This window comes from Gambusia affinis, linkage group LG12 (assembly GCF_019740435.1).
Source record: "Gambusia affinis linkage group LG12, SWU_Gaff_1.0, whole genome shotgun sequence".
NCBI classification, from domain to species: Eukaryota; Metazoa; Chordata; class Actinopteri; order Cyprinodontiformes; family Poeciliidae; genus Gambusia; species Gambusia affinis.
Window position 1 is genome coordinate 9,469,250 of NC_057879.1, and position 25,391 is coordinate 9,494,640.

Consider the following 25,391-nt stretch of genomic DNA (forward strand, 5'->3'; position numbering starts at 1 on the left):
CATGTGAACAGTGGCTGTCACAAAGCAGCAGAGCAGCTGTGACAACCACAAACCAGTTGGTGTGTGTGTGTGTGTGTGTGTGTGTGTGCGTGTGCGCGCGCGTGTGTGTGTGTGTGTGTGCGTGTGCAAATGTACTTCTGTTTTTGCCAATAGCATTGTGCGTGCGTTTGTGTGTGCAACTGTGGACACACTTGTCTCTTAGTTTGTGTTCGCCTGAGCACATTTGTCACCAGGGGCTGGATGCTGAAATTTAGCTCCAGCGAATGAGGGAATATTCAGGGTGGTCATGTGACTTTGTGATGTCAAAAAGAGAGAAAGAGAAAGAGAGAGTAAGGTGCAATTTAGCCCCACAGCTGATCTGTGCAGCGCTCAGAGAGAAGCTGAGACAACCAGACACAAACACACGCACACTTTCGCTTTTCCACTGCCATGCACTTCTTTCCTTTCGCCTGTAAGCGCACATGCACTTTACATGCCTGACATCCATGCAGTTACACACACAAACAACTGCAAGGAATCACTCTAAAGTAGACAGGGGAGCATTTCGTTTCTCTACTCCTCAAGATCACAACTGTTTGGTAAGTGAAGACTCCTTTGCCTCCTGGACAGCAGTAATAGGACACTTGAAGCAGAAGAAAGCAGCTAAGGACACAGGAAGAGGAATCAAAAAGGACAACCATAACTAAGGGAGCGGAAAACGGCTGACAAGCAAACAGGTTGGAGAGAAGATCAACAGAGGAAGACCCACTGCAGTGCATGAGAATGTCTTTCCTTTCTGGCTCACCCTGGCAGCAGCCTGGCATCGTTAATGGAAACAGTGGGTATGGACAACCTTCCAGCGGGTATCAGCAGCAGCAGCAGCATCAACAACAGCAACACAAACCTCCCGGTACTCTCTCCAGTGCCAGCATCCCTGCCGTGATGGCCTCTTCTCCACTGTCACCCTCCAGTCCAGCTGCTCCCCACCACGGTGACTGGCATTGCCAAGGCCAGATGGCACCAGGAGGAGCCACTGCCACAGCTCAGACAGGATCCAGAGTAACTTTGATGGAAGATGAGGGGAAATTAGGCCGAGGCAGCACTGAGGGGAATTCATCGGGGATGATGGCATCAGGAACCCCGAGCTTCACCACACCGTTGTTGAACATAGAGGATGACTGGTCTAGACCAGAAAGGCCAAAGGAAGATGGACTTAAGGTGGGAGTGGTTGGGGGTGTATTAGGGAGCGCAGGACAGAGCCCCAGCAGTCCCCTGTCTTCACACTCCTCCCCAACTTCAACATCACCTTCCCCTTCTCTCTCACCAGGGAGAGTCTTTTCGAATTCTGTCATTGATCCTAAGCCATTTGGACAGAGCGATCTCCAGCAAAATATGGAAGGATTTTACCTTCAGGCATCACAAAAAGCTGTCCAAGGACACATCTTCTCAGAACATCAGGAAAAAGTACCATTAAATCCATCCATCACCAGAGATACAGTTTCACATGAAGTAAAAAAAGAGGATGAGAGGATAACAACTGGAAGCCTGTTGAAAACTCTGAAAGAAGATTCTAATGCAAGTAAGCCTGGAAATCAAATACTCAAGCCATACTTAGGAAGGTCAGGTACAGATGTACCTGACCCTTCTGTGTCTGACCTAACAGGTAGCAAAGCTAGCACAGCGTTGCCCACAGGACATGCACCTGCATCTCTGTCTCCACCCAACAGAGCTGCTGGTAATGCAGGGCTGAGTGTTGTAGGAGGGTACAGGTCACACGGAGAAAACTTAAGCCATACTGGAACGGGAGCAGCAACACGTGTTCCACCAAAAAGCAATGCATCCGAGAAAAGAGTTGCAAGCCCTGGTCCGGAACGGGCTTCAAATCACCATGAGGATACAACAGACAGAGAAACCAAAACAACGAGAGGTAATGACATCCCTCAGCGAACTGCAGTGCGACGTGCAATGTCTGACTGTTCACATCTGTCTGTTCCCTTGGTAATGGCCGGGGCATACCCTACGGCTATGGCCATCTCACAAGTGATGGCACCCAGCACGCCAGATTTCATCCCAATGGGAACCCCCTGCCACCCCAGATCCTCTTACCCTCATGTAGCCGTCCGTCGATCTCTCACGGTTTCAGACGGTTCTGAAGGCTCTGCTTCAATGGCAACAATGATCTCAACTCCTTTAATGATGTCACCTGTGGTCCCATCTTCTCCTCCCCCTAAGAGACATCATGGGAGCTGTGAAACCAATGTTCTACTTCCTGTTCCAGCTCCTGTAGGAACACTGGCTAAAGTTACCCAGGACACTATGACAAGAACCACCGGTAAGATATCCTTCTTGTTTGGTGTGTGTCTGAGGTCAAACGAGAGACTAAAACATGAGCCAACATATTAGATATGAGAATATCTTCATGTTCACAAGTGACTCATTCTTTTAATGTCTGTTGCTGGTGTCAACCAATCAGAACTAGAACTATGATATTAATGTTCATAGTTCAACTCTCTGACACTGCATGACCTTTTTCAATGTAGATGTCTAATTGAGGAAATAACAGTCCTCCTAATGTTAATCATAAAAACTTATTGTAATGTGTTAATCAGGAAAGAAACAGTAACTACTAGACAATTCAACTGCAATTTGGAAAGTCTCCAGGTTCTGTGGGGGTTTTTTTTTGTGATTTTGCTTCATATTGTTTTTGATCAGCCACAATCAGCAGGGTACATTGCCACTGGTTCTGACTTGTTTCTGCTTTTACTGTCGGCTTCAGTCTGGGTCCACTGTTTAACAGTGAAATGTGTGTTATTTAATTTGTAGCCATACTGGCTGTTAATTTTGTTATGACTTAGCAGATAAGTTATAGCATGACTTTGACTCTTCTTGTTTATCGCCTTTATATAAAGTATCTCCTTACAATGCCTTTGCTGTTTTGAGGAGAAAGATTTTTCTTTGGATGTGCTTGCCATGTCAACAGAGTTGAAAACTTCCAACAGAAGTTAATTGTTTTGATTCTCAGCCCTGATCGTCTAGTTAGCCTCTCCAACAAAGGGGAGGAGCAAAGTGTCAGTGTTTCTGTAGCTCTGCTGTCCGTAGTTGAAATTTAAGCTGAGCTTCTACAATTATCCTGTAAAATGACATGTACTTCAGACATAGGTGGGGATTTGTTTGCACTCCGGGCTCATTCGTCTGTTTGGCATCTTCATCGAACCTAAAGTTATCAAAAGTAAAATTCACAATAAAATGTTAAAAAATTAAAACCAAGATGAAGATTTGTTTCTGTTTTTTCCCTAAAACAAAAGTACAGACTGTTCTGTGAAGTGCATCTTTTCTGCACCTTAAGAGTCATGAAAAATCATGAAAAAAATAAAATCAGAGAAGCAAAACAGGTAATTAGAAGAAAATGATTATATTAGTGGATGTAATGTCTCAAAGCTCAAAGATGCTTTCCTCCTTTGATGCAACAGCACTTAGTTTAAATCAAGTTAATCTACCCCTAATGTTTTACCAGACAAGGTTAAGTAAACAAAATTTTCCATAAAGACATAGAAAATTAAAACCCCACTATTAATATTTTTTTTCCTTACAGGATTTTAACAAGTTAAATCAGTAGGGGTGCTTGTTTTCCTTAGGGCTCGTATCATTGCTGTATTTCATTTAATTTGAGAATTGTCAAACAATACGTTAATTATGTTCTGTTATTCTCTGGTGATGGCTGGGAAATTTTGTTAAAGCTAATGTTGAAATTAAAAGACTGAGATTTGCATCTTTAATATCTTCATTCAAAACTGAAATGTGTTATTTCAATTTCCATTGTTTATTTTTGTGTCTTCGGTCTCGTGAAATCATCCAGAGCACGTTGTTCTGCTGTTCAGTCAACAGCCACCAGGAAATCGGGGACATTGATTAGACATTGGCTCTGACTGTACCCATTCAAATATAGAGCAGCTATTTCTAGCATTGTGTCTGTCTGCGTTTGTGTAGGCGCTCTCGTGTGTGTGCGCAGGCCTCTGTGCGTAGGTGAGCAGCGTTCGCTGACGTGCATTTTACAGATTTTTAAAGGCAAACGCCTACAAAGACACACAGAGTAAACATCACATCTGTACTCTAAGATCATTCATCACTAAAAGAAAGTAACAAACTAATACGCACATACAAATGGTATGTATACAAAAAAGGAAATAAAAAAAGAGTGGCAGACAGAGGTAATGCCTTTCTAGCATAGGATTAGCCCCCACCTCACCACTGAGATGTTTTCTCGGATTTTGATTGGTTTTCAGGATGCGCTGGTTAGTGGTTTCAATCAGATACCAATAAGACAAGTCATTTTTCATATTCATTTCTCATTATATAGCCTTATTTAATAGATTAGAATATATCTTATATATGTATATATAAATATATTATTGATGTTTTCAAGCATTTATTTCTGTTACTTATGATGATTTTATTCTTCCAGCAAGTTCATGTTCTAATTGACTGAATGTGACCATACATCAGACACATTGTTTATAATTGTTTGTTTGGTTTTTGTTTGTTTTTTTGCTTGTTTGTTTTTGGTGCAGGGGGTTGATGGCATGGTAGCTACCGAACAGGAGTCTCGGGTGTTATTGAGGTTCTACATTTTTCAAAATTTGCTCCCCACTTTTGACACAATCTGGCTCCTGTGTTGAAGGGTCAAGACTTTGTGATGCAGAAAGGTGAACCTGTTGTAGAATTGTGCTTCACGTCTTTGATTGGTTTTTGTTTTACATTAACTTAGGCAAAAGGAGGAGCAGCATTCATGCTAGAACCACCTCTGACGCAGTCGTCCATATCCTCATTTTTTTTTCAGCTACACTGTGTAATTGATAAACCGTGTATCTATCTTTGGTCTTATATTGCTTATAAAATGAGGGCAGATGGCAAATCCAGACAAAAACAATCTGAGAGCACAAAGTTATAGCTTGTTGCGTGTGGCCGTCTGCAGCTTGTTATTGTGCAGTTGGAGGAGAGTGAAGGTGAACTGCTCCAGGTGTCGCATCGGAGCCAAAGACAGGCCAACAGGAGGCGTGTACGGCATGTTTGCACCCCTTTATTTCCTCAGAAAAAAAACTGTCATGATCCCAGATCATTTTATTTATTTTAAAAGGACACATTTAATGCTCTGATCATTAGCTTGCTGATCATGCAAAGCGAAACACTTTTCAGAGTGAAGTCTTGTCTGGGATTCTCTCACTATTCTCTGTGGTTAACAAAACCAGCAGCTGCACAATGCACCTGTTGTACAGAATCTGGCCTTGCTTTTCCGCATGCCACCGCTTTCTTTTTGAAGATAAGAGCTCAATTTCTGAAGCTTTTGTTGCATTTTCTGAGCAAAACTGCAGGCGTAGTTCGTCCCACATACAACAAAAGAGCAATCGATGAATCGGGTTACAGTCAACTTGTTTTAACACATTGCCATTGATTTCATGTGCCACAATACAGAATGTGTCCTGCAAAAGCTTCAAAGGTTTTGAAGCAAATCTAACATAAAAATTATGTCTTTTAACAGTGACACTGATGGTTATTCAATTAGCAGGTGTTATTTCAGTAATGACAGGCTCACCCACCATAAGATGTCCAAATACAGCACCTTTTCAAACTATTTAAAGGCCTTTAATTTTTTTTACATTCCATCACATTATGACGAATTTCAATGTATTTGTGAGGTGGAAGGACAATTATACTTTTTACAAAGAAAAAGCAAAATTTTTTACAAATTCAGCATTCTTTTTTTAGAACAACCAAAAGTATCTTACAGCCTAATGCCTAAATCTGCCAGACTGCGAGTTAATTTGAAGTCCTCTCTATGTCTTTTGCTCTCTCCACCACAAACAGTTATTCCATCAGCAGCTGCAGCTGATTGCCAGCAGCTGTACGTTTTAGTCTGCAGTTTTTCAGTCTGCAGTTCAATGCCGGATGAGTCACTAGGCTGATGTTGTTGGGTGCAGTGACACAGCACTAAAAATGACTATTTTAGAAGCAACAAATCACCAGTCTGCTAATCTGAAGCTTTGATATTCCAACCTCTGCTTTTCAGTACAGCTTGTGCAAATTAAGCAGACTGCATATTTATTCAGAAAAAAAGTCACATGCAGCAATAAGGTGTCTGTTTTTAAATATTATGTGTTATATACAGATATAGAAATTGTAACTCTGATTGTCAGTACATTACCCATGCATACTATATTTATAACACAATGTGACATTGACGGGTTGGATTTTAAGCTTTTAATTGCTCTAAGTTAGTGTTAGTTGTTAGTTGTTTTTTTTTAATCACGTATCAGAACAATGCTCTGCATATTATGGGGTAAGACCAGACCGTGATTTATAAGACCTTTTTGAACAACGTGTCAAGGAGGAAACGTAACCAGTGAGCTCAGAAAAGACAGTAGTTGCTCCAAATCTATTTGGCAGTGGTAATTTGCTGGAATTTGTTTTTGTTGCCTGACATGTCATTGTCTTTGACGGTCACCAGAGAGAATGTTCTAGACGTCCCTTTGCTGATTTCTGGTTTCACAGATGTGGACACAATGCGCTTGGATCACAGAAGGAGCTCTAGAAATGAAAGAGGGCCGTGGGGGTCGGAGGGCTCTGGCTGTTCCATTATGTCTTTGAAATCTCTTCTTATTTTTCTTTGCTGTTCTCTAAAGAAAATGGATTCTAATCATGCATATTTCCTTTGTTAGACACCAAAACACTGCAGGGAGTCCTGAACATTAAAATTCATGAGACTGCGCCGCAGAGAGGGTTTAGGAAAGAGTTGGAGCAAGTTATGAGTTTTCATCGCACTAAGCTTAACGTTGCCATGTTGGAATTGACTTCATTACAGCTACAGGGGAAGATGAAGAGGCAGGTCACTTATGCTGATTTTAAATGGCTTGAACTGAACACCGAACATGTGTGGCCTTTGCTTTTCCATCGCCAGACAACGGCTGCACCGTTTCTTTTCTTTCCTCAGATTGAACACAGCCATGTTTGCTCACAGACTGAGCAAGCATGAAGGCACAGGTCAGAATAACACATTGAGTGTATATCAAGTAATGACAGCAAGCAACAGGCTGCATGTGCTGTCAGGTAGTCGTGAAGAAGACCGCAGCAAATGAAGATGAATCGAAAAAAGCAGGAATGATGCAGACGGTTCAGTTCGGATGGAGAGGAAGGGACGCCGTGGTTTGGCCTGTCCACCCTCGGTTATGTAACGGACATGTTGGCGGCCTCAAAGAGCGCTGGTGTTTTTCTAACCCTTTCTCTCCCAGCTGTCTGTCTTTAACCATCATACTTATGTAAACATTGTGACTGAGTCTTTCTCTTTTTGATTATTTTATTGTTTCTTCTCATCTCTCTAACCAGATATTTTTAAACTCTGCTCCTGTGCCACTAAGTATGAGTAGAGTTTATTGGAAAATCACAAGGTCAAATTGTCTATCCGCATGCTTTCTACAGTGCTCCAAATATATATATATATTTCTCCCATTTCAGGTTTCTCCTGTTGTTTCTTTATCGCACTTAAACATTTCAGGTCATCAAATTTGAAAAATCAAAAGAGTTCCCAAATGAGGACATTGTTTATTTAGTCAAACTGAATTGATAATTTTCAGAAAACCAATGTTTTGTGCGACTCATCCCGACAACGATCAAATCTCTTCCATTGCTTTGGAGAAATATTTTCACATTATTCTTTGCAGATTATTTCAATTCAGCCACACCAGCTGTTTTTGAATCGCATTGAAGTCCAAACTTAGACAACTCCTAGACTTAAAACAAACTTTTATATCTTGCTCAAAAGATACTTGTAATTATGTTTAGTCTTATTTTTCCCCCTGTTTTGTCTTATTTTATTGTGTACAAATTAAAAATGTAAATTAGTTATATCTGTATGTACATCAATGTACACATTTGTGCTTGAAACAAAACAAAAATACTTGGTAAGATTTTGTGTGTTTGGAGCGAATCTCACTCCAGAAATGTAATTTTAAGGCCTTCAGAGGTGCGTTGTCGGCATTGTTCGGATCTTGCTGTTCAGGTGCTCTTGAGCTTAATGCCACAAATTATTGCTGGACATTCGTTTTAAGTACTTGTTAACGGAGAGCAGAATTCAAGTCTCCATTTGTTATCGCCAATAAGATGCTTTTTTGGGAAATATGAGGTGGAACTTTGCCTCGTTTATGGTCATCAGCAGTTTTTGCACCGGATCCTCCCATGGAAGCCATTTCCCCCCCGTTCTCTTTCATGATGTTGAAACATGAAGCAAAGTGAGGCCTGCTGTGGTCTGCATGTTGTTCTGGTTTGTTTTGTGACGAGTCATTGATGCATGCTTAATGAAATGTTGGTGACTTTGTGACTGATGGTATTGGTGACCTTGTTTCTCATGCGCTCCTGAATTTCTTTAGATCCAAGCATTGTGTGTTGCATTTTGAGATCTTTTAATCTACTTAATGTTGTTAGGTGGGTTCTTTTGAAGATTTCTTGATTCTATAGGATTGTAGCAGAGTGTGGAGGCTTGACAGTCGCTAGAAAAATTGAGCCAGAAATAACAAAATCATAGTTAATTTGAGATTTATCAACAGCAGTAATTACTATTGTCCAAATTGCTTTTTTTTGCTCCCGCATTATTATTAAGGATTATTAAGGATTTCCATCCTTAATAAAAAGAAAAAGAAAATCCTTTTTTAAAAATGGAAATGCATAAAATACAGCCACATTCTTTAACTGCACTGTGATTAACAAGACGTATCAGAGGTTGAGTTTTATCAATATTTAACTGTATAAGTGTGACTCCTTTCATTCAACTGTTTCTTCTCTACAACTTTTCACAGTTGGAGAGAAGATTTAATCTCAACAACTTTGAGATTAGAAAGAGTTTAAAGTAGATCTTTTTGGAGAATATTTCAAATGCAATGTGTTTGCAGTTTGAATTAAAACAAAAATCTTTGGCAGAAAAAAGCAAGCATTTGAAATCCTGACGTGAGCAGAGATGCTAAACTCCTGTGCCTCCCACACCATCCACTGGATGACCGTTCTGACATGGATTTTGAGGAGACAGCCTGTCACCATTGTGAGCGCTTACATAAGGCCGTGCATTAGACTAAATGGGTTGTCCTGTTTACCGAGCAGACCCAGAATCATCTGCTGCCACGACCTACATAGAATCTTCCACTTGGATGTTCAAATCTATAAATAACAGAAGTGCAGATGAAACTAGCAAGTGATGCGATGTGATACTTTTCTGTCGGTGAAAGATGTTTCACTTATCAGAACCGCAAGGCGAATGTGTTTTTGTTAAGTGAAGGAATTTATTCAGGCTTTCAGTTGTTATATTCTTGAAGTGTTTGAGTTTTTTTTGTTTGTTGTTTTTGAGTGTGAACATATGCGTAAATGTAAGCTTTAAAGAAAGCGAGGAAAGACTGCATTACCATGTCACTAAAGTCATTAGGGTATATTTAAAATAAATTAGAGATAATATATCTGGACTCAATTCAGAATGAAACATGTTCGAGTGGATTCATTTCTAGAACATGGATATTTATTCTGTGATGTTATTGACTGCATCAAGAAAATTTAAATTAGGAATGTTTTCATTTCGACTGAACTGGATTTAAAATGTGTTTCTAAATAATCATTGATAAAGAAGCTTAAATGTGTCAAACGCCTTTTTCATTTGAGATAAACTAAAATTGTGATGGACAAATCAACATAATTTCATTTTTAGCTTTGAATTTGACATACGTGAACCTGTACCTTTAATAACACAGTGAATGTTAAACTTTTATTCCTCTTTAATCTGTGCTCTTAACGGTCAAATAGTGAGAATGTATGCTACCCTTTTGTGATCCTGGCTGTAGTAATGGAAACCTGCATCCATTTATTCCACAAAACTTGCATTAATTTCATCAAGACAGATCAGAGCAAGACTAATGAGCTCAAGACACCCCTGGCCAGACTTCTCTGATTTTTCTGGCGCAGTCCAAAAAAAAAATAAATAATCCTCGCTACCTGTCTTTGCAGTTATCTGTAGCCACTGCTGTCAAAACGTGCCAGTGCCACATGATCGGTGCTCTTGTAATTACAGAATTAGCATGTGAATGCACCCATTTCAATCAGCTTTTTACTTGTCTTACATGTCTCTTTTCTATTCGGTTCTTTGGTGAGCTATTTTAGGAGATTGTAAAATGTCACCCTCGTTTGTGTCCTCTCAGCCATTAGAAATGAAGTATCTTAAGCAGCAGCAAAACTCGCGAACTAATCAACTCAGCCTTCAGCTTGAAGCCTTTTTTTATAATAAGCCAAACACAAGCCTGCTTGTGTCACATGAATGTCAGATTTCATTGAAATATGACCGCGATTTTAAATGCATTTCTTAAGCAATAGATAATATATCTGCCCTTATTTGCAGATTAGAGAAAATGTTCACATATTACAATTTAGGTTGAAGTTTTCAGCTTAAATTAGATTATTAATTTCTTTGTTTAATCAATTCAATAAATTATATCTTATCTAATTAACCTGAAATAATTTATATTCTACAACTTGCATATTAATTTCCAGAGAATCTACCAGGATAAAGGAACAAAAAATATACAATGGATGTTAAAGCTTTAGAAACTAGGCATTTTTGTGGTAAAATGTCTAGTTTTGTTACTGTTGACTCCTGATTTCTAGCATGCTGCTTAATGTGTCGGGTGAATACTGTCCAAAATCTGGACTTGTTAATAATTTAACACAAAAGTAACTGTTTGGTAACAAGAAGATCCAGAGGGGTAAAGGTTAGCTTACGTTTTATTTAATCCAATTTAGTAACTAATGTTTGGTATTTGCCCAAAAAGAGTTTATACCAGATCTGTTTTTTTATTTACCGTACATTTTACAAGATATATTTTAAATCAGGTTAGTTGTGTTTTCTGAAATCTCTCTCAAAAACTTGGCATTTTGCCAGCTAAACTGTGTGTACTCACTGTATATGGTATTATTAGCTATTTCCTCGAAGCTTACTTTATTAAATTAGCCTAACTTTGACCACAAAACTCTTTCCTTGGCAGTGAAATCTGACAACAAGGAGAAGCAGGAGAAGATGGACATCATCTCCAGCAAGACGGGCAGGATCGACAACTTGGACAAGAAGGAAAACAACACTGACAAGAACCAGAAGCCAGAGATGATCCTCAAAAGTGAGGAAAAGATGGAGAAGCTGAACGACAAGGCTAGCGAGAAGCCGGAGAAGGTGGACAAGCCGGAGAAGACCAACAAGGACGAAAAGAAGGAGGAGAAGAAGCCGGCTGAGAAGAAGGAAGAGAAGGGAGGAAAAGGCCCAGCCAAGTCTCCCACAGGCAACGGCAGCAAGAGCGTGCCAAGCGCCGACAGCAAGAGCAAGGTGAGCGTCTGTAACACACCAACCCAAAGTGCCCTTCACACACACACACACACGCATGCCCACGCACTCCCTGCTCACAAACTCACATCAGTCAAGGTGGCGGTGGATCCAGTGGTAACAGAAATGCTGTTACCACTCCAAAGTAATCTTTGATCATGCAGATATTTAATGTGGGTGTTTTCTGGATGTGCTGTAGTGCGTGTGAGTCACACCTCAGGCCACTTTCCATATCATCTGCTCTCTGAGGGTTGCTCAGTTTTTTTATTTGATGCTATTTGATGCTAATTTACTGCTCACTACCTACACAAGGTGGGTTTCCGGTTGAACTTCTATATATCTATATAAATATATATATCTATATAGATATAGATATATAGATATATATATATATTTATTTTTTATTTTTATTTTTTTTACGGTTGCCATATGGACTCTGGCTATGCTGCCATATTTCTTTTGCTGCTGAGATTTCACTGCTGCATTTTTCCTCCACCCCCTCTTTGCCCTCCTTTATTTATTTTTCCCTTTCCTTCCCTTTCCTTTTGGGTTTTATTTATTTATTTTTTGCTACTCTGCCTTTTTTTTATTTTTTCCCCATTTGCATTCATAACCCAGCCTGATGTGGGTCCAACCAAACAAAACTCAGCCAAATCGCGTCCATCCACCCTTTCCACCAATGATGTGGCCAACTCTGCCAAACGCCCGTCCCCCACTGCAGCCAATAAAAAAAGCCCTGTGCCCAAGGCGAACACACCCACCTCTGCAAAACGTCAGCCAACCACAGGCCCGACCAAGGCTGCCAAGGTGAGTTCAAATCCTTTGTGTCGTATATGAAATGATGCAGCGAATCAATAAAACCTTCATGATGAGAAATTGATCAGCATGTTTTTGCATGGTAGACGTCTCAGTAACCAGCCATGCAGTGTCCACTTAAACTTTGCAAAAACTTTATAATCAGGACATTTCACTTCTGCCTGAAGAAGCTCATAAAAGGTGTTTATTTTTTACCCACACAAAATCTCCAGTCTAATAAAACTTTAAAAGTGCTTCTTTTCCTGTGGGACGTCAGACTTCATGGACCATCCCTCTGTCCCAAATCTCATTTCAAATCTCATAATATTAAAGCCTCATCCCACCTGCTTTTCTTCATGAATTTCAGGTGTGTGCCTTAACCTTTTATTAACTTTCATCCTTTGTTTTACTCATTGCTGCCTGATTAGAATTTTATTGGCCTGTGTGCACTCAGCAGTGAAAGGAAGCATGCGTACCAAAGAGGCAGAAATATACATTTATGTTCATACTGTCACACAAAAGGATTAACATCCTCAGAGGACGCTGTGCATGGAAGCTTAAAGGCAACTGATACTCAGCGCCTCAGTAGGAAATTATGCAAATACCATGGCGAGTCTTTAACTGAGATAGAAAAATCCTCAACAGTAGAGCTAATTCACAAAGCCCTTACTGTAGATTAAAACTCCCACCTCTGCTTATTGCATTTGACTTCTGATCTTTTGCAATAACAGTCAGTGTTGTTTAAAAACGTGTTGGCGAGTGGCATTTTGGAGAAATTTGAGTTTAACGGTGTCGAGGTTTGTTTTTGTATGACAAACTGCTCTACTCAGGAGTATAAACAGAGAACCTTTAAGCACAAAATTAAACTTTTTAATGGAGAAAGAGAATTTTACCTCAAAAGGTAAGAGCGTGGTGACGGCTGTGCTTTTGTGTGTTTGGCTGTCTGTGCGATTCAGCCCCGTGCTTAGACATATAAATGTCTCTGTGGGGTCCCATTATTGAAAATCTCCTTTCTCTCTTACTAAACATGGCTTTAATACCTTTATCTGTGCTTTATGCTAAATACAACAAATGACTTGGTGGCAAACCATTTAAACTGATAAATAATACCAAATCTGAACATACTTTCTACTGTTAATCAACTGCAGGCGATGAATGACTCCTGTGGATTTGTGTGTTTGGTAAACGACCTGAGTGAAGTGGCCCGGCTTCGACTGTCTGCTTTGAATTTCAGACTCCAGAAAATGACGGCGCAGAGAAACGCCCACCCGTGCCAAAGGCCACGCCCACTCCTCGGCAGGCCCCCTGTAAGAACGGCACCTCTGCAGCAGCTGCAAATAAAACCACAGGTATACACAGGGTCATCTCTGATAAGACATCGAGAGTTTCTATACTTCCTTCCACACAGTTACTTTCTAAAAACATTGTTGCCTCTGAGAGTCACTCTAAGAAAACCTCCAACTGTAACTGGAGCAATGAGTCACACTGGCACCCCTCAGGCAAAAACCTCACCGCATTGTTATCACATGTTGCACGTTAAGTTCAAGTGCAACCTTTCCTAGACACCGCACTCATATTTTTATCTGCACATCACAAACAGAATCTCACCTCTCTGAGAAAGGAGGCTGTGAATCAGTCAGGGACATGTTTGCGTCAAACTGCCATCTTTTCCCCCCTCTCTTCTCAGCTAGCAAAAATGACAAGAATGAGAACAAGACGGGGGAGGCCAAGAAACCCAAAACTACAAGTAAGAAAAGTAAAGTTTTATCCTTGGTTACAATATTAAGAGCTATGTAAGATGTTAGATATGAATGTGATAATTCCCCATTCCATATTTCGTTAAAAGGTAAATCTCTTGTCCCCTCCAGCCCGTCCTCGCCCCGCATCCACAGCCACTCCGGCTATCCCATCTGCCTCCACCAACGGTGAAGGTGCCGCCACCCATCGCCGCCGCGTCATCACAAAACCCCCGGTGCCCAAGCAGACCCCTCTAGAGAAAAAACCAGCGGCGCCTCGCCCTCCCCGAACCCCCCGACCCATCAACGCTCCGACGCCAGATCTGAAGAATGTGCGCTCCAAGATCGGATCCATCGACAACATCAAGTACCAGCCGGGAGGCGGGAAGGTAAGGGGAACAAAAAAGGGGGTCTGCACCTGAGAGAGGTTAATAAATAATTCAGAACAGAGATGTTCCTGTCACGATTCCTGAAAGGCGGAACAAACAAGCTGGTAGTTTGTAATTCAAATAGCAGGCAGGTGCTACATTTTAATAACATGGCTTGTATTCCAAAAGGCTTTTTCTGCTGTTTCTATATATTGCAGTAATATTACGATATAGTCAAAGTTACCTACCTGTTGGAAAAGAATTACTTTTTGCCACAGTTATAAGTATCCCTAACAATTTCTATAAAATAAATGTGTTTTAATTTATGCGTTACTCTTCTTAAATTAACCAAAACGTAAAGAAACATTCACTTTTTACATACATGGCCTCTTGTTTACCTGGGCTATAAATATAAAAATAAAATAGTCTGTGTAAATATAATGTGACACAGTGGCTCTTCAAGATGGCAAAGACAAGAGAACATGCCATTCAGCTAACGTGGATGTGTGTTGATCTTCTTCGATCAGGAAACGGCTATAAAAAGCAGCTATCATGTATGACTAGACATATGTGCCTAAATAATGATGAAAGGACTTTAATAAGACAACTGGAATGACAAACCAAGCTGGAAGAGGGACACCACACACAGTGAGAAGTATTGCAAGTGAGGCAGATAAAATCTTCACAACTGCACTAAATTATGCAAATTATGCTTCTGACTTATGGTGAAAACAGCTGCACATTTAAGAAACACTATTATATAAACTTCTAGAACTGATGCAAAGGCCACACACACAATAAAAGCTGGAGTGAGATGTTTTCGTAATTAGCTGCCAAGCTTGAATACAGAACCGAGTCCAGGCGTTGCGGATCTTACGGCTGAGAAAATAATAAGGGCTGCTGTTTTAGTGTCGCCCTTTGACCACCACTGTGTTCTGGTCTTAAAGTGACACCAATTAACTGATGCTAATCAGCTGGTCAGACTTCTCTTCGGAGGATCGTTTAATTAAATTTCGTACACCTCTTCTTGTATCTGTTGCTCTATAGTGTGGAATATTTACATCACAATAAAAGAACTTATGAAGGAAACTCAGCCATATTCGTGACAGTGGAGCACATAAGATGTTCAAATAAAAATTTTTTAGAAAGTTATACTTTCATTGAAAACCAAATCACATAAATCGTGTGAGCCTTGAGTTAGTGGACTTTTTAAAAAGTAATTACCATTTTACCTTACAGTTTAATTAAGTGGTGGTGTAATTTCAGAAATGGAGAGGGATTATTTTCTTTTGAGAACCATTTCTCAAACGGGGCTTTCTGAAACAGGTACCATGATTACAATTGTTCTCATAATGAGGAGATAAGCAGCTATAAATCTCTCTGATACCATCTTTCTCTTTCCCGGCATCGATCCTCCGCCGCCCTCTTATTCCTTCATCTTTCTGCTGGCTTCCTCTGTCTGTCAGCTCCATTCAACATGCTCCATTATCGGTATTCGTCGGTGTCTAATTCTTTGATCCATTATGTTACTCCCTCCCTGCGAGAGTCTATAGCATACATGGACAGACACCTGGGAAAACATTTAAACATGCGCATGTTTAAATCTCTGTTCAAGATTTGCCTGCACGTCAAATCTTGCCATGTCTCAGTGCCCTGACTGGGTTGTCTGTCTCTGTCTCTTTGGTGTTTGTGACTCCTTGTCTCGGGGAGAGAATTGTGCTGTCACTTCGAATCATGGATATGATCCCCTTAACTGCTTGCCTTGCCTGGTGATATTCTGTCAGTGCAGCTCATTGTCCATGTTCTCCAAGTTTTCTGTCACAGAACCGGGTCTTCTTTAGGCTACACTTCAGGTCAAAGGTTTACAGGCGCTGGTTGTGGTAATGCATGACGTACTAAGACTAAACTTTTAATAATGCATTTGAAGCGTTCTTTTTTTCAGAGTGGAATGGTACAATTTCAATGATCTTATAAAAGGTATAAACTTCCCTCAAGAAGTTTCAGGCAAACAAAAGGTTATGGCATTATTCTAATTCATTTTTCATCACTCACCATGTTAGAATTGGTGGATATTATTAAAGATATTCTTAACTCAATTGTCTGCTATCTTGCTATTCTTTCATTGGAGATAAAAGCAAAAATTTATTTCTTCTAATGTTTCATATTCAGGCATGGAAGACTTACAACATCTACTATTAAAAGTGTTGAACTATTCTATATTAGTTAGTACAGATGTCTCTTCATATGTTTTTGCACTTCATTAAATTATGCAGTTCTTTATCCTTTCATCATACTGTGTATATGTTTATGCCTTTACTTTCTCTGAGGATAGTGAAAGCTCACTTTGGCTCTTTTGTAGTGAAAGCATATCGACCCCGTGTGAGGCAGTTTCTTGTTATCTAACAGCACAGGAGCAAATTTTGTCCTTCTGTTCTCCTTAAAAAGTGCAGAGCTCTCTGTCAGATCAGTCCATGCGTCATTAACCTTCTTTTGCCTGGTCGTGCTGTGGAGCTGCAGGCCAGCATGCAGCAGTCTGCGGCTGGATGGAGCAGGGTTCACAAACCTGCTCACATTTGTCAAATCCTCCACAGACACACAGAGACGCCATCTGCACTGGATTTATCTAAGAGAACAGCAGGCGCACATCTCTTTTGGCGTCACTCCTTTTCATCTTCACTATGACCTCTTGCTTCCCCCACAATTATCAGGTGACCAATGTAATGTTAGATACATTTCTTTAAACTGTACTGGCCTTGGATTTTCAGGCAGATGTGTGTATTTTTACAGGAGCCCTGGGGGTGAATCCTCTGTTATCTTATTTTCTTGTCAGACATGCTGTTAGTCACCATCCAAAATTAACCACTGCCCCGAATCACACTTACAAAAATGGCGTAAACACCAAGTGTTACCTTGTTGTTGTTGTTTTTTTGGTTTTTTTGTTCTAATTGCCATCCATCTGAGATTTTGTTGTTTTTTTATCTCAATACTTTGGAATGGGACTGGTGGTGTTGTATTTGCTAAATTGCAGACCATTGTTGGGATGTGTCCCCTCATTCTTTGGCTGGTCTCATGCAGCTGTTTAAACCGCCTCTGCAGAAATATTCACACACATTTACATTTTTTTCACATTTTTATAACCTGAAACGTCCATCCTAGCTTATTTAATGGGATTTTAGGTGACATAGCAACACAAACTAATAAATAAATACAAATTGTAACAAAAAGGTGAGGATTTTGATTTAAGGATAAAATCAGAACAGTGTTGCGTACAGTTTGTATTTGGCCTCCTTAAATCAGATACCCTTAAATAAACTCCAGTATATCCAACTGTTTTCAGTCCCCTTGTGTGTAGGTTACAGCCAGCTTGCTTATGAAGGCCTGCAAGGTTTATAAGCATCAAGTAACACGCCATGACTGCTTGTAAAGAAATTTAAAGATTAGTTTATGGCACACAGAATCTGGTTAGAAGTATTGGGAGATAAACCCAAGGTTAAGCTTAGAAAAAATCTAGAGGCTGAATAAGCTAAAAACTGAACACACAACAGGAAAACGTGACGTTTCTGTCCCAGACACTCTCCATTCGATTCAGCGGAATTAGATAAGGATGACAAAACCTGCAGTCATGAAATATCACCCCCCCCCCCCAACAAATGCGGAGATATTAAATAAAGCAAATATAGCATATTTACAGTGACAGTTATTGAGACGGAGGGTTGAATACATACTCTTACCACAGTATGCGCTAAACTCTGTTGTTTTGTCACATAAAATCCCATTAAAATCTTAATAGAACACAGACTATATGAATACTTCAGCCATGCACTGTAAATGTTGCTTACCACTGATATGATTCAGTTTCAATAAAACTGAACTGATCTACTGTTTTTTCATTGTTATCATTTTGAAGCCGCTCCATCTGCTTCAGTTTCTTACCATTTAAATATCTTCCCTGATCCATTTACACAGACCGTGTTTGTTTAAAACGTTTCATACATCCAGAGGTTCAGTCTGTGGACTAGATGTACTTGATTCATGTTGTGTTTTCTCCCACCCACTCCTTGATGTTCATTGGCTGCAACAGCCCACACACACACACACACGCGCACACACACACACACACAAGCATGCACACATCGGATTTATCCAGCCGCTCTTCTTTAGATCCACCTCATGGCCCCATGCGGACTTCTGCTCCTCCACGTCGTTGTGCTTTGGCGTGTGGTTGGTTGGAGGTTTTTATTGACTTGGGGCCTGGTTGTCTCCCCAGGTCTCCTCCACCCCGAACAACAAGACATCCGACCCTGCCACCCCCGCCGCCAAGGCCAGAGTGAGTCTCTGCCACCTCACACACCACTGCATTCGCCCACCTATCTGCTTTCTCCATAAAATGCCACTCAACCTATCTACATCTACTCAACACACCACGACTTGATGTTCATATAAACATTACAAGCTACACTTTGTTTTTGTTTTATGTTTGTGCTATTTCCACTGTTCGTGACCTAAATCTGGAGTATAAAGAGTTATATATTACAGGAATTGATGAAAAACATCTGAACTTAGTAGTAAAAGTGGTTGTTTTTGTAATAGTAACACATTCTACTGTCTTGTGTTTGTGTCGGACAGTGTTAAGCTTTATTCTGATTGCTTTTAAGAAGTGAAATGGACCAAAACTAATCAATCCCCTTTGCAGACTTTAAAGTCATCTTGTATTTTATCAACTTGATTTCTATGGGTCAAAGTAGTATTTATGATTTGGTGCCCAGAGTCCAGACTGGAATCTGATGAAGAATTTGCGGAGAGAACTAAAGATTAGGATTATGGCAAGGAGGCATTCTAAACTCAAAGACTTGGAGCTTACCTCCAAAGATGAATCGTCAGAATGCTAGTGGAAACATACAAAAAGCTGCTGAAGAACCATTCGAAGAATTAGCTGTAATGTTCATAAAACATTTTCCACCGACAAAGGTAGAAGTAATTCTTGATACGAATTTTTTAAATAAAATGTAAATAAAAAGGTTCTTTTTTTAAAATCATGTTTCTTTTGCATTATTTTACTATCTTTACCATATTGTTGATTTCACTGCACCACAACCAATGCCACGCGTCCTCTAAGTCAACTAATGCCATTTTTCACACATCTGCATCCACTCACACTGTCTGCAGGACCTACCAAGTGACCCACATTGTTTGATGTGACATCTTGTATAAAATGGAGCCGTTCAAGATGTTTTCTCTGTTCTTCTGTTGTCTCCGGCTTTCCCTCCAGCGACGCCTGATTTAAGTGCAGCCATTGATAAATATCTCTGTTTTTTCCTCCATTTTTTGTGCACATCAATCCTAAGAATAAAACAAAGCAGAAAGAAATGTTTCAAAGTTACACTTTTGATTAGCAGGCTAAAGGACATCTGCCAGCATGTCAAGGTGAAAATCTGAGACAGTGGCTTTGCTTCCCTTACTGTATGTCTGTGTGTTTTCTGAACCATTTCTTTCATCTCCCAGTTACAGTGACAGCGAAGACAGCTATCGGACTTTCAAAACAAAAAGGACGCCTAAGAAATAAACAATGTGAATTCTGGGCTGTTTTTTTGTGGACTTTACCTTATTACATTTACTGGCACAAATCTATTTTACTTGGATTTTATGGGACAGGCCAACACAGAGCAGTGCACAGTAATGACGAGAAAGTGTAATTGGGTTTAACACATTCTTTTATAATAACAATCATATGTGTTTTTTGGTTTTTTTTTTTTTTGTTTTTTTTTACAAATTCAACCAACCCTCCCACCTATGTCCATACTTTCTAAAATCATCTTTGCTGCAATTACAGCAGCAATTAGTCTGTCTGTACAAGCCTTGCACATCAAGCCCAAGCTCAGTCAGGTTAGACATCATGAGTGGAAATTAGTTCTCCAGTTTTACCACAGAAAATTATTGTGATTTAGAGTTGAACTTATGCTTTGACCTGAGTCATTAACAATCTCTGCTCCTGTCCCAGAGCTACAACAGAGCTGCTCTGTTGATGACTTAGGTGGATGTTCATTTCTTGTTGTTTCATAGCCTAACCCTGATTTTAAACGTCTCCACATCTTGACTTTCCTTTGTCTCACTAACGCTGCTTATTCACTGATTTTCTCTAACGAACATCAAACTCCCAAAACATCTGGACTTATGCTGAAATTATGCACAGTTGGACTTTGTTTACTAAGTACTTGATTTCTGAAGGGATTTGATTGTAATTAGGGCTATCAGATTAAGAGAGGCTGAATACGAACTCACGCCTCAATTTTTCCTTTTTATGTTTTGAAACCTTTTCAAACCATGCATCACTTTTCTTCCACTCCTTATACCTTACTTTATTTTGGCCTGCCAGAGAAAATCCCTAAACAACATTGAAATATGTGGTTTTGACAACACAAAATGTGAAAACAATATTCAAGAAACAAAGAACTTAGTAGGTACCATAATCTCTGTCCAAGAATTTAGTTTTTCACATTATCATTTTAAAGTCTTCACTCGTTTTATCGCATGAAACGAATGAATAAGGTGACTGTGGGTTCAGGTGTCTTGCAATTGAAGGTTGGGGCATCAGTTCCTCCTTTCACATTTGTCCCTGCTTGACCAAGGCACTAAGCAGCCTGCTAATCTGTGTATCTTGTATCATTGTGTTTTTGAGTGGGAATGGGCGATTGTGGCTCTAGTGTAAATCACTTACAGCAGTCAGTATGACTTACCGCTGTAAAAGTTCAGTCCATTTAACATTTTAAACAGGCTTTGCTTTTCTTTAATGGTGGAAATGCTGCAGATCATTATCTTATTGCAGTCTCTATGATTGAAAGTTGCAGTGTTAGTTTACGATTGCTCATAAATATTAAGGATTAAAAAATGAACCGTAGCCACCACAGCAACTTGGTTTGTCTGCTTAGAATCGATTATTTTCTTCTTTTTTTTAGTGCAACATAAACGGGGAAAAAAACACAGCAGGAGAAGGTGTTCATGCCCAGTTGCTCCTGTGTGTGTATGCTCACGTGATAAGTGTATGTGAGCTAGCTGTGCTTAGTGAGTCATCCGTCGCCTGTTCCATCTGCGTCATCATGCTGTGTTTGATCCAAGCGAAGGAGACTTAGACGCACAGAGATTGGAGGAACCCACCTTACGTCTGCTGCTGGGCGTTTTTATTTCACACTACAAGCACAGAGGCAACAAATGAAACGGTTCTCTTTGTCGAATACGTAGTAGAGATCCATGTGATTCATGTCTGCCACCTTGCTTGGTTTTTTAAACATCTTTAGCCAATACTATTAATAAATTGTCTCCTTTAACTCTAATTCATTGTCTATACTTGAGTCGCCTCAGTGCACAGCAAAAAACATTTCTTCTTTGTCATAATATACTTTTATTACTGTTAAAGATGACGTGCTTCTTCTTGCCAACATCAAAAAATTTTGCAACGTGGAGCTAAATTTACTCCATTTTTACAGTGCAATAAAGAATTTGTAGTTAAGAAGTTATTTTCTTAAGATTAGAATTTACTTAATAAAACCTTTTGAACTGCAATAGGTATAAACATGTTGATAGTGTGTTTATCAAGCAGCATCATATCCATGTTTCATTATCCTTGATTAAAACCAAAAACACCTTCAAGCTTTGGAGTGTTTCTTCTCGCCTCGTTTCAGGCGACTTTGAATTTTCAGATGAGATGTTCCCTTTAACCATGTGTAAAAATCTAACAGTTTTGCTGTACTTACACACAAATGTAAAATGTATAACATAATTTAACAGCTTTTCCATAAAAGCATCAAATGTTAAAACTTTCCTACTGTGACGTATTATATATTGTACTTCTCTTTTTATCTTGACATGGATTAATAAAAGACCAATAGCAGTTTTCTATAGTTTTTGTTTTTTTTCTGTTGAGCAACATGTGTGTCAGATAATTTTAGCTACTTTATTAGTTGGGCTACCTGTTTGTTAGTCATCCAACATTCATCTGCTTTACAAACCAACAGAGTCTGTTTTTGTTTGTGTGTTTGAATTTGTCTTTCTTGTAAGTGTAACAAAAGTGTAGGAGTCTTCTTTCAGCCATCTCATCAGCAGTGTGCAGCAGTAGATTGGGTAGGGGGAGCAGTGAGAGTAAGCTGAATACAAAGTCAAAAGTCACTGTATTCATTAAATGTTCATCATGTTTCACCTTGAAGGTGAATGATAGGTTTGCTTTGGAGGTCAGCCTCTTGTCTCAGGTTTTTTTTTTTTTCTTCCCATAATGCAGACTTCTCAGCCAAACAAATGTGCATAGCAGCAGGTTGTTTAAAAATCATGGGCACAAGCTACATTATAAAGTTTTGAAAGTTATCAGCCTCGTCCGTCACTTTCTGTTTCTTTTGTTTTGAGAAGCACCAATTATAAAATCACTGATTTTTATTTTTTTATTTTTTTGCTGCATGTGCTCGGTCTCATTTTCTGTGCTGTTTTAATGTAGCTAATGCATTTTATGGAAGCACTCTTGTTATTCTGTCAGAACGCATCCCCCTTTAAAGAAGCATTCCCTAAAATGTGCAATTAACAATGCTTTCAAGAACCACTGAGCTAACATAGCAGAGCAACTGAATAACAGAATCTCTTCCATAGTTTTAGTACAAGTCTACTCTGTTTTTGGCCATCTAAAGCCGCCAGCTGATCTGCTCTTTTCTGCTGCTCCTTTCTTTCTTTTTCCTCTCCTTTTCTTTCTCTTCTTTTCTCTTCCTTTCTCTCTTTCTGTCTTTCGCTTTTGTGTTTGTGTCCGCCTGCCTGTCTTTAGGTTCAGATAGTGCACAAAAAGCTGGACTTCAGCCACGTCACCTCCCGCTGTGGCTCCAAGGACAATATCAAACATGTCCCTGGAGGTGGCAATGTAAGTACTGCTGGAGCCAAGGGCAAGACTCTGGATCGGTTGGACGCATTTGCATCTCTCCTTTTTTTTTACATACATATTATGCACAGCCCTCGCAGCTTGCTTTAAAGCCAAATGTTTCAAAGAGATCCATTCTCTCTGATGCAGAATGGACATTCTGGATCCGTCAATCTTCGCTGATTGGGTCTGATCTAGAAACTATTGGAGTATCCATCAGAGGGAGGAGGAAATTGAGTTCAGCTATAAAGCCGCTTTCTCCTATATCAAACGTTTAAATGAAACTGATCATCTTCAAAGTAGCCTGGAATTGAAGCATTGTAATTAGCACATCAGTGGCCCCCACTGTTTGCACTTTTGATTGATTTTACTTTTGAGCGTCCACCCCTCCGGTTGTTCTTCCCATCTGCTTTAAACACCTGCTGCACTATCCCATTGCATCTCTTGGCTGCTCTCAATAACAGCTTTGCTAGCTAAGGCTTGTGAATAAAACACCAAAGGCTTTATTGTATTAATACACAGCGAGGATTTATGTACCAAGTCAGTCTAAAGATTAAGCAAGGCTAATTTTCCCTTTTTTAGACTATCTACCTGCACATATTGTGTACCATTTTACGTTTGATTTATATAAATGTATGCATGTTGTGGTCATTTGATGCCTGAAAAAGAAAGCTGAGTGTCTAAAATAAATCCAAATCCCACGGGAGGCCCCCCATTTCCTACAGTACCATAATTAAAAAGCAGCAAATGCATCATAATGGACACTTTTGTGAGATATATAAAGCAAAAAGAGAACATCACAAACAAAGGACAAATAAAATATGTTCAAAATGTTTCACTATGAAATTTAAGCTGAATGGTATTCTCCTGCATTTTTCATACATACAGTAAAAGCATGATGCCGACACCTCAAAAGTACATGGGTTTTGCTCTAAAGCTGAGCGGATGCTAAAGTGCCACGTTCTGCGCTGGATCTGGTGATTTAATGGGCAGCATTATGATTTATGTTCTCCTCCAGGTGCAAATCTTGAATAAGAAGGTTGACGTGAGCAAGGTGACCTCAAAATGTGGCTCCAAGGACAACATCAAACATAAGCCAGGTTCAACTTTAAACTTTTCTGTCTTTCCTCCCTTTAAATAATTAACTTCCCCCACTGTGCTCTCACGGCCACTTTTGTTTTCCTCCTCCAGGCGGTGGTGACGTGAAGATCGAGTCCCACAAGGTCAACATCAAGGCCAAGTCTAAGATCGGATCCCTGGACAACGTGGGACCAGGCAGCGAGCAGACAAATGGACACAAGGTTAAATTTAAACACAGTCTGCAGTGTTGTTTTTTTCATAGACAGCCAAGATTCTCTGGTCCTGCTGACTCACTGTGCTGCTACTGCCTATCGCCACTAGGTGGTGTGAGAGTTCGAGAGTTGGCTGTGAGAAAAACATTTTTTTGTTTTTTTTGTTTGTTTTCTGCCCACCTGTCTGTGTTTGTCCTTGTGCTCATCTATATTTGGCCACAGGAGGAAAAAACAGGAGAGAAGACATCTCCACCCGCAAGTGGCGCTCCACAACAAACAACTGCACCGGCAGGCGTTGCTAAGGAGAACGGCATGAAGGAGCCCACACTTTCTCCTTTCGGAGGGGACGGTCTAAAGGAACCCCTTAGCATAGACAAACGCATCGCTGAGAAAAGTGGGTGCCAAATCCTACACAGTGCTCATTCTTTGCAAGATAGCTGAAAACTTGATGGGATGGAGAGCATATATGATCAGCATTTTTCTGGAGTTGCTGCTCATTCTGATTGGATTTAGGTCACGGCTTTAACTGGCGTGTTCCGGCATATAAATTTGGTTTGATCTAAACTAGAGCTGGAAAATATTATTGCCATTGAGAATAGGTGAACTTTTTGTCCTGGAGGTTAGGTACCAGAAATGAGCATTACACTAGTTTAGAGAACTCCTCCAAGTCGGTCAGATATTGCTTCCTATCTTGGAACCAGTGAGGAGTGGTTTTGGTTGTCTGCAATTCAGAAACCAAATGTGAGCAATTTGAAAAACTGTCTTGGTTTTAAAGCATATTAAATCCCAGAGTGTATTTTTTATGTGTTTTTTTTTTAACAGTGCAGTGCTCTTCTGCAGTGATAAAAAATAGCCAGCAAATGAAATTATGAGGAGACCTTCAGAGTAAATATAAATAGGTCTTTGTAGATAAATTACTCTTCCTTCCTGCAACAGGCCACC

General features: G+C 39.8%; 1 protein-coding gene across 13 annotated transcripts in view; it reads left to right on the top strand.

Moving 5' to 3' along the window:
- map4l (microtubule associated protein 4 like) overlaps positions 1-25,391 on the top strand; it is a 79,171-nt gene that overhangs the window by 47,183 nt on the left and 6,597 nt on the right. For 4 of the 13 annotated variants that reach the window (XM_044135515.1, XM_044135507.1, XM_044135514.1 and 1 more), the window contains 10 exons: positions 11,043-11,374; positions 11,990-12,178; positions 13,401-13,515; positions 13,854-13,913; positions 14,035-14,291; positions 18,538-18,597; positions 23,068-23,160; positions 24,176-24,257; positions 24,349-24,458; positions 24,672-24,843. In XM_044135515.1, coding sequence (XP_043991450.1) covers positions 11,043-11,374; positions 11,990-12,178; positions 13,401-13,515; positions 13,854-13,913; positions 14,035-14,291; positions 18,538-18,597; positions 23,068-23,160; positions 24,176-24,257; positions 24,349-24,458; positions 24,672-24,843 — 1,470 coding nt within the window. Of the gene's footprint in view, positions 1-349; positions 2,312-11,042; positions 11,375-11,989; positions 12,179-13,400; positions 13,516-13,853; positions 13,914-14,034; positions 14,292-18,537; positions 18,598-23,067; positions 23,161-24,175; positions 24,258-24,348; positions 24,459-24,671; positions 24,844-25,391 lie in introns of those variants that run through there. The other 9 variants (XM_044135516.1, XM_044135509.1, XM_044135518.1 and 6 more) reach the window with 6 other exon arrangements.